The following is a 14,223-nucleotide window of genomic DNA, read 5'->3' on the forward strand; positions in this document are numbered from 1 at the left end:
AATGTAAACACAGGATTAAAACAGTGGTGACTTAGGTTAGGAAACGATGTTCAATAATGCAACAGATTATAGAAATATGAAGAAAACACTTAGCTGAAATACTATTCATCACGGTACTAATGATAAAAAAAAAAAAGAAATAAATGCTTAATGAGTAATGTGTCTCGGTCCATGCTAAGAACGGAAGAAAAGAAAGGAAATTTTGTGGAGTAAGCCGTGTGCACTACAACAAGTGTGATGGTTATGATCTTCTCCTAAAGAAAGGAATGCAAGCTTCAGCCGTAAAAAAAAAAAAATATGTGCTTCACTTAAAGAAAGGAAATAAAATATGAATCTCTTCCCTTAATCTCCGTGCAACATTTCTTTTTACCAAACAATTGAACTTTTTCCAAATGGCAACTACCATAACGTTGCAGCTGGTACATCCACCAAGAAAGAAATAAAATAAACAATTGAAGCTCCACCCATTAACGTGTTGCACCATGAGAATTAAATTACTTATCCCCCAATGCCGTGACACTTACTCCAATCTAATTTCCATCTTATTTTTTTATCCACCATCGCATGTGCCATTCTTCTAAATAACCCTTTTTCTAAATTTTAATTACAATGACTTACATTTCAATGACCACTCACTGCCACCGTTCAACACTTCATCATATGCACACCACTGCCCTAGTAATCACCGTGCTCACCACACACCTTCTGCAGCTCCTTGCCAATCTTCCGTGGAGCACCTCATTCGAGCACCTTGAATCACCATTCCCGTACGTTCCCTGTGACAGCACCTCCTACCTTGCTTGCATCCCAGCCTTCAACCGTGTGCTTTCTGCTCCCAACCATCACCGTTCCATTCTTTTCCAATCCTACTGCACCGCTTCTACCGACCGTGTGCTTCCTTCAAAGTTTCCAGCCGTGACTCCATTTCTCTGAACACAAATAAATTCTCCAAATGAAAAACACTGCACCCTTCTTCCGAAATCACTCACTTCCTTGCCTTGCTCCCCCGCGCTACCTTTCTTTCCCTCTCGGTGGCTACTTCCAGCAAAGCAAACCAGCTTATGTGGTTCCCTTTCCGTCCAGCAAAAATAAATTCACACCTCCAAGGTTGCACATGGCTCTCTTCTCCACTACACCGAGAGCTTCCCTCCAGCAAAGTGAATCAGCATATTGAATTTAAAAGACAAAAACAACATTCAATAAAAGCGTAGTAACCAAATGGAAGCGGCAATGAGAAATCAGCAAACATGATAAAAAATCATTCCATTCCTTCAATTCAAAAGCAACGTTCAGCCCCTCAGAAAATTTTCAGAACTACCATCGTCTCCAAAAACCTCAAGACCGAGAGTGTAAAAAAAGTGCCAAAATGCGTGGCGGCTGGGCCCTTTCTAAGGACGTGTGTCCTCCCTTTAATAGGGATGGGGTCCACACAAAAGAAAAACCCTAGGTCCAAGTCACTCATTTCTAATTTTTTGGGTCTAATCTAATTTACCAAAAATTGACCCAAAATATAAGAGTTGACTCAAAAATTCTAAACTACTGAATTACAATTTAATTAATTCAAAATTGTCTGTGTGGAAAGTCTTGAATTTATTCGGCATTCTTCCTGATGTCCCAAAATGTATTTCCGAAATTTTCCTGCACTTCAAAAATGCACTTAATCAGCTCAGAAAACCCAAATTAGCACAATTACAAATTTCCGACCAAATTAAGCAGAATTCGGATAACGGGGAAATAACAAACAATTAAACACAATTCCCTGGTTTATTTAAGTGCAATAAACTAAATATAATTCAAGAAATAACGACTCATCACTCTCCCTCCCACTTTATACCAAGGAAGCAGTTAATAGCATCAGCATAAAAAAGAATCCTCTTACCCCTCACGTAACTGAAGTACGTCTCTTCTTCTCCCCCAATGCTTTGGCATTTGTGTAAAACTCTTTGACTATGTCAACATTGGCGGGAGAGGGCTAGACTGCTAGGTGGCCCCAGTCTCTATTGTTTAGCTCTTTTTCAAACTGGGGAGCTAAGGATGGTATGGAGGCCAGCTTCCTTTCCATTAACAACTTTCTTCCCTCAACTTGTGGGAAGTATATTTCATGATCAAGGGTTCTGAACTTGTTTGAGTGAAACTGCTCCTTATCCTTCCTCTTTGTTCCCTTTTATTTGGAATCAAGGGTTTTAATCCTTTTACCTGAAGAAGATGCCATTCCTGCACAGAAAAATTTACAAACAAACCCAGAAATCATCAAGCATTAGTTCCCAAAAATCACAAACTCTTATTACTCAGAAAGAGGGTATAACAGAGAACCCTCAACACCAGTATGTTGGCACAATTTAATCGGTCCAAACAGTGGGAAATCAAGCATAAATAGTATAATGCATCAAGAGTCAAACTTTCTCATCCAAATCTTTCATAAATCAAACTTTAAAGTGCTCAATTCATAACCTAACAAGAACTTACTTGATTGGAGATAAGAAAATAGAGATTGGAGCTCAAATTAAGTGTACCATATAGAACCCTAGCAGCCACACAGTCAAAAACGCCAAACTTTGACGGTTGGAAAGTGCAAATCAAGTGAGAAATAAGGTTTTTGGTGCAAAAGTGAAGGGGGAAAGTGAAGAGAAGACTTGGGAGAGATGTTGAGGGAGGCTAGAGTGAGGAGAATCTGAGAGAGGGGGCTTGGGCGAACCCTAGAGTGTAAAAATAATGAAGTGGGCTGAAATCCTGCTCAAGCTCCAACTTAAAAACCAAGTCTGCAGTCGTGCCTCCCGGGCGCCCCTTAGAGGGCGCTCAAGCGGCGGGCGATACTCTTCCCCCTTTGCTTTTTGGCTTGATTTTGGGTATTCCTGGCCCTGGGTTCTCAGATTCAGCTCAAAATTTTTCAGTTTCCTTTCCCTAGCCCTCACAACAACTCTCAAATCAATCAATTAATCTCTCTTCACCCCTCAAACATTCAGCTATTACAGACTACGCACATTGAAATCACACACAAACAGAAACTAAAGAAACAAAAAATAAAAGTTTGTAAAACACTGGGTTGCCTCCCAGCAAGCGCTTCTTTAACGTCACTAGCTTGACCCAAAGCAAACATAAAATAAACAGAAAAATTGCAAACTTAAAGAAACAATAAACAAATAAAAGTTTTTAAAACACTGGGTTGCCTCCCAACAAGCGCTTTAACGTCACTAGCTTGTCCCAATGTCACATCTTTGATCTTGGTGTTAATTTTTCCTTCTCCACACCAAATGGTCTTGAGCGATTTCCTGTTCACCTTTTTAATTTTCTTGGAAATTGGAGATTCAATCTCTATCAGTCCATCAGTTCTGAGTTCTTTCACAACTCATAGCTTTTTGTTGAATCTCACTAGAATCCCTGGTCTAAAATCTTCATGTTTCTCCAAGGGATCCTGATGAACACTTTCTCCTTTGCTATCTTTTTCTCCCTCCTTTACCTGTTACAAAAAAAAACTTTTTACCTTTCTTTTCTAGCCTTGCAGTTTTAGCACTGGTCTCTGATGTACCTCCACTTGAAGTCTTGAGACTAGTCTTCTTTATCTGGATTTGTTGCTCAGCCTTGAAGACATTGAAAATCACCTCCTCTTCTTGGTTTTTAAGTGCTACAGTTCCATCATCAACATTAATAATCACCTTGGCCGTTTTCTTGAATGGCCTTCCAAGAATAATAGGGATCTCTAAATCTTCCCCCATCTCCATTATCACAAAGTCAACAAGGAATCTGATATTTTCAATTTGAACCATCACATCTTCCACCATACCATAGGGCTTTTTAGTGGATCCATCAGCCATAAATAGAGTCATCCTTGCAGGTTTGACTTCAAGACCACCAATCTTTTCAAGAACAGATAAGGGCATCAAATTGATACTGGACCCTAAATCAATTAGGGCTTTCCCTATTTTATGATTCCCAATAGTACAGGGAATGGTGAAACTTCCTGGATCTTCAACCTTAGGAGGAAGTGCCTTTTGTAAGATCACACCACTCTTCCTGTACCCCCATTGTCTCCTCTTGTAAATATTCTTTTCTTTTGAGGAGTTTCTTCAAAAACTCAGCATAGTCAGGAATCTGTTGAAATGCTTCAATCACAGGAATTCTAATCCCCAATTCTCTAGAGATTTCCTCAAAGCACTCTAATTGTCTTTCTTTTCTTTTTTGGGACACTCTTGAGGGTGATTGAGCTTTTTCTCTAATTTTTCTTTTTCTCTCTCAACCTCTTCATTTTTCTCTCTCTCAATCTCCTCTCTTTCTTTTCCTTTTTCTATCAAATTTTCTTTTTCTTTTCTCTCTATTTTTTCTCATCTTTTTCTTTTCTCTCACTCTCTTCTTTTGCTTTCTCACTCAACTCTTCTTTTTCTTTCTCTCTCTCATCTTTCATACTTACAATAGCCTTACATTCTTCTTTGGGGTTAACTTCAGTATTAGCCCCAAAACTTCTGATAGGCATCTCTTCCAACTTCTTAGCCATTTGACCAACTTGCATCTCTAGGTTCCTTATAGCAGCTTTAGTGCTTTTCTGAGTGGAAAGACTTGCCTGTATGAACTGTTGAAGAGTCTCTCATCAAGCTTTGTAGTTTTGTCAGATAGAGAAGGTTGTTGTTTCCACCGTTGTTGTTGATGTGATGGTCTATTTAATTGCCCACCAGTTTGCCCAAACTGACTTTGTCCATTGCTAGGATGAGATTTCCACCCTTGATTATAATTGTTAGGACGAAAATGGTTGCCCATGTAACTAACTTCTTCATTGATATTCTTAGGCACAACACATTGACCATTGATATGATCACCACCACATTGTTCACAAAGTTGTTGTTGAACTTGTGAGACATTCTGGCACTCCTTTGGTGGCTGAGAAAGCTTCTTTGTCAACACCTCTAACTGTTGAGTGATAATCTTATTTTGAGCAAGCAAGACATCATAAGACTGTAACTGTAACACTCCCTTAGGTTGTGATGAAGTTCCTCTTTCATTGTGTAAATCATTGTCATTGGTAGCCATGTTTTCAATTAATTCATAAGCTTCCTCTAGAGTCTTGCACCTGATATTGCCTCCAGGTGAGGCATCCAACATCAATTTGGTCTATGAGCCAAGACCTCCAAGGAAAAGAATAACTACCGTTGCTTCATCAAAACCATGAGTGGGTGTCTTTCTCAGTAAGCCTTTATATTTATCCTATGCTTTCCCTAATGTCTCCTCCATGCCTTGTCTGAAAGAAGAGATTTCTTGCTTCCCTTTGTTGATCTTTGATTATGGGAAGTATTTATTCAAAAATTTTGCAACCACATCTTCCCATTCAGTAAAGCTATTTTCAAGAAAAGAGTTAAGCCACGGTTTAGCATTGCCTCCTAGGGAGAAAGGAAACAAGCTTAGTTAATAGCATCATCTGGCACTCCATTCAGCTTCATTGTATTGCAAATCTCATTGAAAGTGGTCAGATGCTCATATGGACTTTCATGTGACAGTCCATTGAACTGGTTGCTTTTTACTAGATGGATCAACGCAGGCTTCATCTCCATACTTGCGACATTGACCCTCGGCTTCGCAATGCTGTTAAAATGGTGAGGGCCAACAACTGTTGCATAATTTGCCAAAGTACGTCTTCCTCCATTGTTATCTATGCTTTCCTAATTAGAATGTAAGTCTTGTGAAATTCTCTCTAGAGAAGGTTCTCTAGATAATCTACTTCTTCTTGGCCTCCTACTAGTCTCAAGTCCTTCAAGAAGAGGTTCAACACTTTTGTTGCTCCTTGTTCTAACTGTATCCTGCATAAACTAGACACAAAACCCGAGAAAATTTGTTAGCACAAAAACAAAAATAATTGACACAAAACACAAATAAAAAGATTAAAAATTAAAACAAAAAGAAGAATAAAGTCAAAGTTAATCAAGAATCACACAAATAGAATAGTTTAAACCGTGAGTCCCCGGCAACGGCGCCAAAAGCTTGTTAACAACATTTTTGATCCCCGGCAACGACGCCAAAAACTTGTTGATGAATTAGCAAGTGTACCAAATCGCACAAGTAATATAAAATGGTAAGACCAACTATCGTATCCTAGAAGACTCTCGGCACTAAACAGTTGTGTGATGACTCAATTAATTAAGACTTAAATAAAATTAGATCTTTGGTTTAAGATGCAAAGACAGAAAAGTAAATATTTTCTCTTCAAACGTTGCACGTACGATTTTCTCTTCAAACGTCTTCCATCAAGTGGTATCAAGTGGACCAGTATAGTGGGCAACAACATTTTTCTATTATTTTGTATTTCATTTGCAATCTGATTTGTAATGGGCTTGTGTTAGCCTACTGTCAATGTTTGTTCTTGTTTTGTAAAAGGCCTTTTAAAATGTCCAAGTGCATTGGAAGAGTCCATGGTGCTCTTTCAAACTTTTGGCAACTTTACTTGCTTTCTTTAAATTTGACATAGTTTAGACAGGTGAGTGTGTCTTGTGAGCCAAAGCTACAAGCCTCACCATCGAAGTAGAATTTTATATTGTTTGTTTGCATTTGAATTCCGTGTTTCACATGTTTTGGTGTAATTTTTGTCATATTAGAGTCCAAAAATTAGTAGTCTGGTTTTTGATTGTTTGAGTCCTTTGTTTCTAAGGGTGATTTTAGTTTAAGGGGTAACTAGGTAGTAACCTAAGACATTTCTGGCAAGGTAAGGCTTGATACTTAAGCAGCCCTTTGGCTCACCTCTCTTACCTAAGACTTGTCTAAGAATGAAGCTTCTACCCTTTAGATTAGAAAAACTTTTAAAATAAAGATGTCTTATTGTAGTTCATATAGGTCATCTAGGATTTCTAATTTTGATAAGCTAATTAGTTTCAAAGACATTAAAAGAAAACTTGACAAAGCTAGAAGAAAGACTTGTTCATTTGAGGAATTTGATAGGATTGAGGATGATTTATATCATCAACTAGGGAAAATATTCCATTCTTTGGTGAGGATATAAGTGCATTAACATAGCTTGCTTGGGAAAGGGAAATTGATGACATGTGTCCATTCATTGTTAGAAAAAGTAAATCAGAATGCTATTTCAATTCTAGAGAGAGTGAATCTTATGTCCTTAGTCTCTACACTTCTATATTTGAATAACATGCAAGAGAGTGGTGGGATGAAAGGAAATATCATGTTAGGATAGGTAGAAAGTCCTTCATTCGTGATTGGTATGAATTAAAATCTTTCATGAGAAGAAAGTTTGTGCCTTCAACTATTAAGAGAAACGTACAATTAATGAGAGATAACATTGAGGAGGGAAAAACATTTCTTGAAAGTTTAAAAGATCATGGTTTTCGTCTTAGAGAACTAGAATTTGAAGTCAGACTTAAGGAAATGAAGGTTAAGAAAATATAAAGAGAGATTGAGAGAAACAAAGAGGAACAAACACTACAAAAAAGTAGGGCATTACCGAAGGCCAGAAGCCCTCGGAAAATGCCAAAAGCCGTCGATAATGGATGTTTACCGAAGGCCTATCGACGACCAAAAATCCTTCGGTAAATCCCTTGTCGCTAACCATTACCGAGGGCTTCTGCCCTTCGGTAATTACCGAGGGCCAGAAGCCTTCGGTAATTACCGAAGGGCGAAAGCCCTCGGTAATTACCGAAGGGCGAAAGCCTTCGGTAATTACCGAAGGGCGAAAGCCCTCGGTAATTTCCGAAGGGCAGAAGCCCTCGGTAATGAGCATTCGAGGGTATTTACCGAAGGGCGGAAGCCTTCGGTAATGGCCAGACGAGGGCATTTACCGAAGGGCAAAAGCCTTCGGTAAAATGCAGAGCAGGTTTTAGAGAAATGGTTTTCCCTCTGCAACCCAGACCTGTATAACAAATTTAATTTACAAACAGACCTGCATAACAATTTTCAAACACATACAAACATGCATAATGTGCATCTCAAAGATCCAATCAACGATCAATATCCAAGGCACATCAAATAATCCACAGGACATCCATTAATGTATAAATAATGTATTTATAGTTCAAACATAAAACAATGTAACACAAGGATGTTGTAACATCCAAAGTCTGTAAGTACATCTAACATTGAAATGATATCAACTCAAAATGTTCTAATATCCAAATGTTTGTCTAACAAGTAATAAGAAAATGAAACCTAATAATGTACATAACTATCATCAGAATGATTTTCATCATCCTGCTCCTCTATTGATGGCTGGACTGGTGTGGGTTGGACTGATGAGGGTTGGACTGATGAGGGTTGGACTGAAGTGGGCTGCTGAGTGGCAGCAGGTGATGAGGACGGTCGTGATTGGGTGGGAGGGATATTTTGTACGTCCTGTGAGGTTTGAGGCAAGACAGTCATGACCAGGGCCTTAAAATTTGTAAACTCTGCTCTGAGATCAGTGAGCTCCTGGTCACGTTGATGGAGTTTCTGCCTGAGTTGAAGAACCTCGTCAGGAGTACTGGTGGAAGAAGAAGGCTGGTGCTTCAGAGTACCTCCTCTGGATGCTGTATAGTTTGCAGCAAGCTGTCCCGCACCATACACTCGTCCCTTTTTCTTCCCACCAACGGTGTCGATCCAGCACTGCGTCCTACGGATGTCATCATCTGCATTACTGGCATCATCCGGTGTAGGAGCTGACTCATGTTCAGATCTAACCTGTGAAAGTCTCGTAGAAAAGTCTTCCTGTTGAAACATTAAAAGCAATGTCAGAGAATGACAGTATAACAGAAATAAAAAATTAGTAATAGTGTTATTTGCTTACATGAGTCTTCCGAGATCTTTCATCAACAAATTCATTAGTTCCCTTCCGAACATGAGTCTGTGCAAAGACCTCATCAACATGGACCGCCCGTCCTAGAGCCTGTGCCTGTAACATAATTAAGAATTACAAGCGTACATATGAAATACAATATACATAACTTGTGTATGAAAGAAAAAGTTATGTAATGAGATTATACCATACGAATGGCATGCTCATGAATGGTGATCGACCCACCAGTATGCAGGGTGCCACCCCTTTCAGACGCTCTGTTCCGCTGGGCTTTGGCACACTTATTGCGGAACTCTACTGTATTCCAATGGGCCAGTAAAGAGTTCCAAATGTGCTCACCCAGCCAGTTAGGGCGCTGTGCTGCATTCCGGGCATCCCTAAACATCTCTGACAGCCGATGAGATGCTTTCATGTGGAAATTTCTGTGTATCTGAGTTTCATGTTCAGGTTTCCACTGCACCTTCATCTGTAACATTAAAGAGAACAAACATTGATTACAGAACATACTAAAATATTCCCAACATTAGTGTAATAGATTGCTCACCTGAAAGCGCTGCCAGAATGGCTTCCTGTCGTCCTTAGGTATTGCTCCCCAAGTAGGCCATGGAGTTAAAAACTGTTGCTTTATTGAACGTGTGATGGCCTGGGAAGCAACCCTAGATGGAATAAACCTGCATAAAAAAACTCATTTCAATTACAATATGGTTTAAACATCAAATGATATCAACAGATTATAAACTTACCCTTTACCATAGGGCTCAATCCATGGTCGATCATGGAGGGGCGGGTCAAGATCTTCAGCATCACCACTTGAATCTGGATCACCAAGTGGTGTGACGGTCTCAGAAGGAGGTACAGAAGATGAGGAAGGTATAGAAGTAGGGTCAGAGAGAGGAGTGGGGGTAATAACAATAGGGGGACGAGTGGGGGTGGCAATAATAGGAGGAGGAAGAGGGTCTGTGGCAGGGGTTGTAGAAGGGTGTGCTGCAGGAGGAGGAGAAGGGTCTACTGCAGTGGTAGTAGAAGGGTGTACTGCACGAGGAGGAGGAGTGGGGTCTACTGCTGGTGTAGGAGTCTGTATACTAGGGGTAGGAGGAGGCCCCACAGATGATGAACTACCGGGAGCAGGGGTAGGTAGTCTAGCAGGCACCCTAAGTACATACTTTGGTGTCTGCCGTTGCCTCTTTGTAGGCCTTGCTACCCCTTTTCCTTTATCAGGACGCTCTGAACCTTGTCCTGTCATTACTGCATTGAAATGGTTACAAACAAAGCGAATAAATATAAATAAATAAAGAAGGATGAATTGTTTTCAAAGTCAATGTACAAGTAATTGCATACAACTTAAAGATGGTATTTTAGATAATGGTAATGAAATGATAGTCCAATTTGCTACAATAGATGTTCAACATTCAATCATCGTCATCATGATCATCATCTTCATCTTCATCTTCATCATCGTCTTCTTCTTCTTGTTCTTCTTCTTCATCGTCATCATCATCATCATCTTCTTCTTCTTCTTCTTCTTCATTTTCTTCTTCTTCTTCTTCTTCTTCTTCTTCTTCTTCTTCTTCTTCTTCTTCTTCCTCTTGTTCTTCATCACCTTGTACTGTTGCTTCTAATTCATCTCCATCACCATCAGGGTCGACCAATGCGGTTATACGTTCAACTTCGATAATTTCTTGTGGTTGTGACATTTGGTCAAGTTGGTAGGCTACATCTTCCTCAACTTCATTTGAGTCTATGCGACCTCTAGGCTTCGTTTGTATTGCTACGGCCCAACCACGCTTGTCAATATTGCGAAATGGTGGATATGGCACATAATAAACCTGTCTCACATTAGATGGTAGAATGAAAGGATCAAACGGCCCATATCTTAATCTCTGGTTCAGTTCGACAATATTAAAGCGTGGATCGACTCTAGTACCAGCTCTAGAAGGATCAAACCATTCACAATAGAAGAGTACCACTCTGTTTGGAGAAGTAGTGCTGTTGTACTCTAACTCATATATTTTATGAATGATGCCGTAGAAATCATCATAAGACCCCTCTGTTAGGCCCTTGACATACACACCACAATTTGATGTTTTCTTTCCTTTAGACCATTCATGTGTATGGAATTTGTAACCATTGATGAAGTAAGTGTGCCATTCTTTGACACATCTCATTGGCCAATTGGAGAGATGTCTTAACTCTTGAACCGTGGGAGTTAATGCCTGATTAAAAACCTACAAAGGTAGTAACAAAATTATAAAAGCAATGGTCAAATTTACCTTGCTCTAAACGTAGGAAAAACTACGGACCTGATTTCTAAACCAATGCAGAAACTCTGAGTGTATTCTAGCAGAAGTATTTCCTTCTGCGACTTGCTCAGCCACAACAAATGAGCTGGTACAAATGAAATTCATTAGTGTATAACAATTAAACCGTTTGATAGATTAGAGATGGATGATGACATACTCAAGGTACGACTTTACTTCACTGCAATTGATCAAGACATGGACATGAGCAGAGTTGAATTTAGCATCAGTTAACCAGTGAGTGAATTCTTTCCCTGCGTGACGGCCTGTTTGTCGAAAAACTGATAATGCACCTTCACGTCGTTCAACTTGCCATTGCATTTCATTTCTGACATGAGTGGGGGACAACATGAAGTTCTTGAAATAATGTGAACAAAAATAAGTTGTCTCTCTGTGCAAGTAAGCTGCACAAATTGAGCCTTCCACTCTAGCTTTATTTTTAACTGAGCGTTTGGATTCTCCCATAAACCTTTCAAAGGGATACATCCACCTGTACTGCACGGGTCCCCCAAGCCAAGCTTCATATGCAAGATGTATTGGAATGTGCTCCATTGAATCAAAGAATGCAGGAGGGAATATTCTTTCCAATTTGCAGAGAATAATCGGGATATTTTCATCCATCTTTTTAAGGGAATCTTCCTTTAGTGTCGTGCAACACAAATCTTTAAAGAAGTTACTGATTTGTATCAGTGGATGTAACACGTGTGTTGGCAAACAACTGAACGCAAGAGGGATGAAAGTCTCCATGAATACATGACAGTCATGACTCTTCAACCCTTGAATAGTACCGTTTTGAACATTGGCACATCTGGACAAGTTAGAAGCATATCCATCTGGCATTCTAAGCTCCTTGATCCATGCACACACTATTCTTGTCTCGTCTTTTGACATGGTGTAATTTGCTTTTGGTTTAAATAATCGGCCGTTACCTTGTGCCTTCAACTCTAAGTCTTTTCGTCCACAATACAAAGGTAAATCTTTTCTTGCTTTCTCATTATCTTTTGTCTTACCTTTAACATCCATGATTGTGTTGAAGACATTGTCAAAGAAATTTTTTTCTGTGTGCATGACATCGATGTTGTGTCTTAGCAAGTTGTCCTTCCAATAGGGAAGTTCCCAGAATATGCTTCTTTTAGTCCAATTATGCCATTCCCCAAACCCTTCTAGCCTATTCTGACCAGATTCAGTCACTTTTGGATAGTCTTTCACTCTTCTCCACACGTGTGATCCAGTCAACTTTGGCGGGGGCATATCCGTTTCAAGTTGTCCTTTTCGAAATGCCTTTTTGTTTCTTCTAAAGGGGTGATCAATGGGCAAGAACCGTCGATGGCAGTCAAACCAACTACTTTTCCGGCCATGACTCAATTGGAATGACTTTGTATGTTCCATGCAATGTGGACAAGCTAATCGACCATGTGTGCTCCAACCAGATAACATGCCGTACGCTGGGAAGTCATTAATAGTCCACATCAAGGCTGCCCTCATAAGGAAATTTTGCCTCCTTGAAACGTCATACGTCCAAACACCATTCCATAACTTCTTCAAATCATCAATCAAAGGCTCCAAGTAAACATCAATCAATGATTTGGGATTAGATGGACCTGGTATTATACACGATAAAAACATGTAAGGCTTTGTCATGCACATCTCAGGTGGTAGATTGTATGGGGTAACTATCACGGGCCAACATGAATACGGTGATGCAGACGCCTGAATGTACGGGGTAAACCCATCAGAGCATAAACCAAGTCTAACGTTACGCGGTTCACTAGCAAAGGATGGATGTTTACGATTGAAGTGCTTCCAAGCTTCACCATCAGAAGGATGACGCAAAAGTCCCGGAGTTTTGTTACCATCATGCCATGTCATGTGTTCTGCTGTTTGCATTGAAGTAAACAATCTTTGTAATCTTGGAATTATAGGTAAGTAGAACATGGACTTTAATGGAATTGGTTTTTTTTGCCTCCGTCCAGCATGCATTGTCTGATATCGAGGTGAGCCACAGAACTTGCATTCCACCAACATTGCATCATTTTTGCCACTGTCATTGTCATAAAATAACATACATCCATTAACACAACAATCAATCTTCTTCACATCCAATCCCAACTTTGAAACACATTTTTTGGCTTGGTAATAATTCTTCGGCATCAAATTGTTTGGTGGTGTCAAATCTAACATCAGTTTTGTATAGAAGTCCACTGCTTGAATGGGAACGTTCCAATTAGATTTGCCAGCCATGAGTCTAATGCACACTGACAATTTTGACTCAGATGAACCTTCAAATACAGGTAGATTTGCCTCTGTCAGTAAATTGTAAAACCTCTGCGTCGTTTCATTTGGAGGCTCTTCATCATGACTATCGTCTGCTTCTGCAGCATGGTGACGAAGAGCATGGTCGACCATCTCTTGCATGTAGGCAAATTGATCTATCTCACATGTATGTACAACAGTATTCGAACCTGATGCAAGCCGTTTTTCAGCTGCAGTGGAGGTCGAAGGAATTTCTTCACCATGAAATGTCCAGACCGTATAATTAGGCATGAACCCTTTTTGGTAAAGGTGAACTTTGACGACTTCATCTTTCAGAATGCTTGTACATTCGCACTTCATGCATGGACATCGAATCCCTCCATCAAGGGCATAATATTGATATCGTCGAGCCGTCTCCACGAACTCTTCAACTCCAATGACAAATGATTCCTTCAAACCTCTCCTTCCACTATAACAACGGTCGTACATCCATCCACGATGGTTGGGAAAATGGGCCATGTTCTGTGACAAGCCAAACAAATAAAAACTTAGCCAAAATAGCAACACTCCATGTGACATAAGTAATAAACCTATTACTACTCAAGTCGAACATGGAAGGCAATTTGAACACTATGGTCATAGGCATTCAATAAGGGCATGCAAAGAGAAGTCCTCAGTATTGAAATGCCTTAGACATACTAAGGGGGGCTGTGTATTAAAGTTGGAGGAGACAACTTATTACTACTGAAGTTCTCTTCTCTAGAGTACTTTCGAATATTTTGTAGGTTCTAAGTGTTTAGTGTATTTTTACCCTTCTCATTGCTTTGAGAATGTGTGTAGTACCATAGGTATTTAAATGACTACTTCACTTAATGAAGTTATAGCCTAATAAATGAAATACAAGGTAAATGAACATAC

General features: G+C 39.7%; 1 protein-coding gene across 1 annotated transcript; it reads right to left on the reverse strand.

Moving 5' to 3' along the window:
- Nucleotides 1-7,949: 7,949 nt before the first annotated feature.
- On the reverse strand, nt 7,950-13,824 carry LOC148205227 (uncharacterized). The gene is made up of 6 exons (XM_088110105.1): nt 13,515-13,824; nt 9,499-10,000; nt 9,300-9,426; nt 8,943-9,221; nt 8,747-8,851; nt 7,950-8,667 (listed from the first exon to the last, which is right to left on the reverse strand). Exons 1-6 carry the CDS (start codon nt 13,822-13,824, stop codon nt 8,134-8,136), a joined length of 1,857 nt encoding a protein of 618 aa, XP_087966231.1. The 3' UTR covers nt 7,950-8,133.
- Nucleotides 13,825-14,223: the final 399 nt, after the last annotated feature.

Source organism: Vigna umbellata, chromosome 1 (genome assembly GCF_029865625.1).
Source record: "Vigna umbellata cultivar VRB3 chromosome 1, Vumbellata_1.0, whole genome shotgun sequence".
NCBI classification, from domain to species: Eukaryota; Viridiplantae; Streptophyta; class Magnoliopsida; order Fabales; family Fabaceae; genus Vigna; species Vigna umbellata.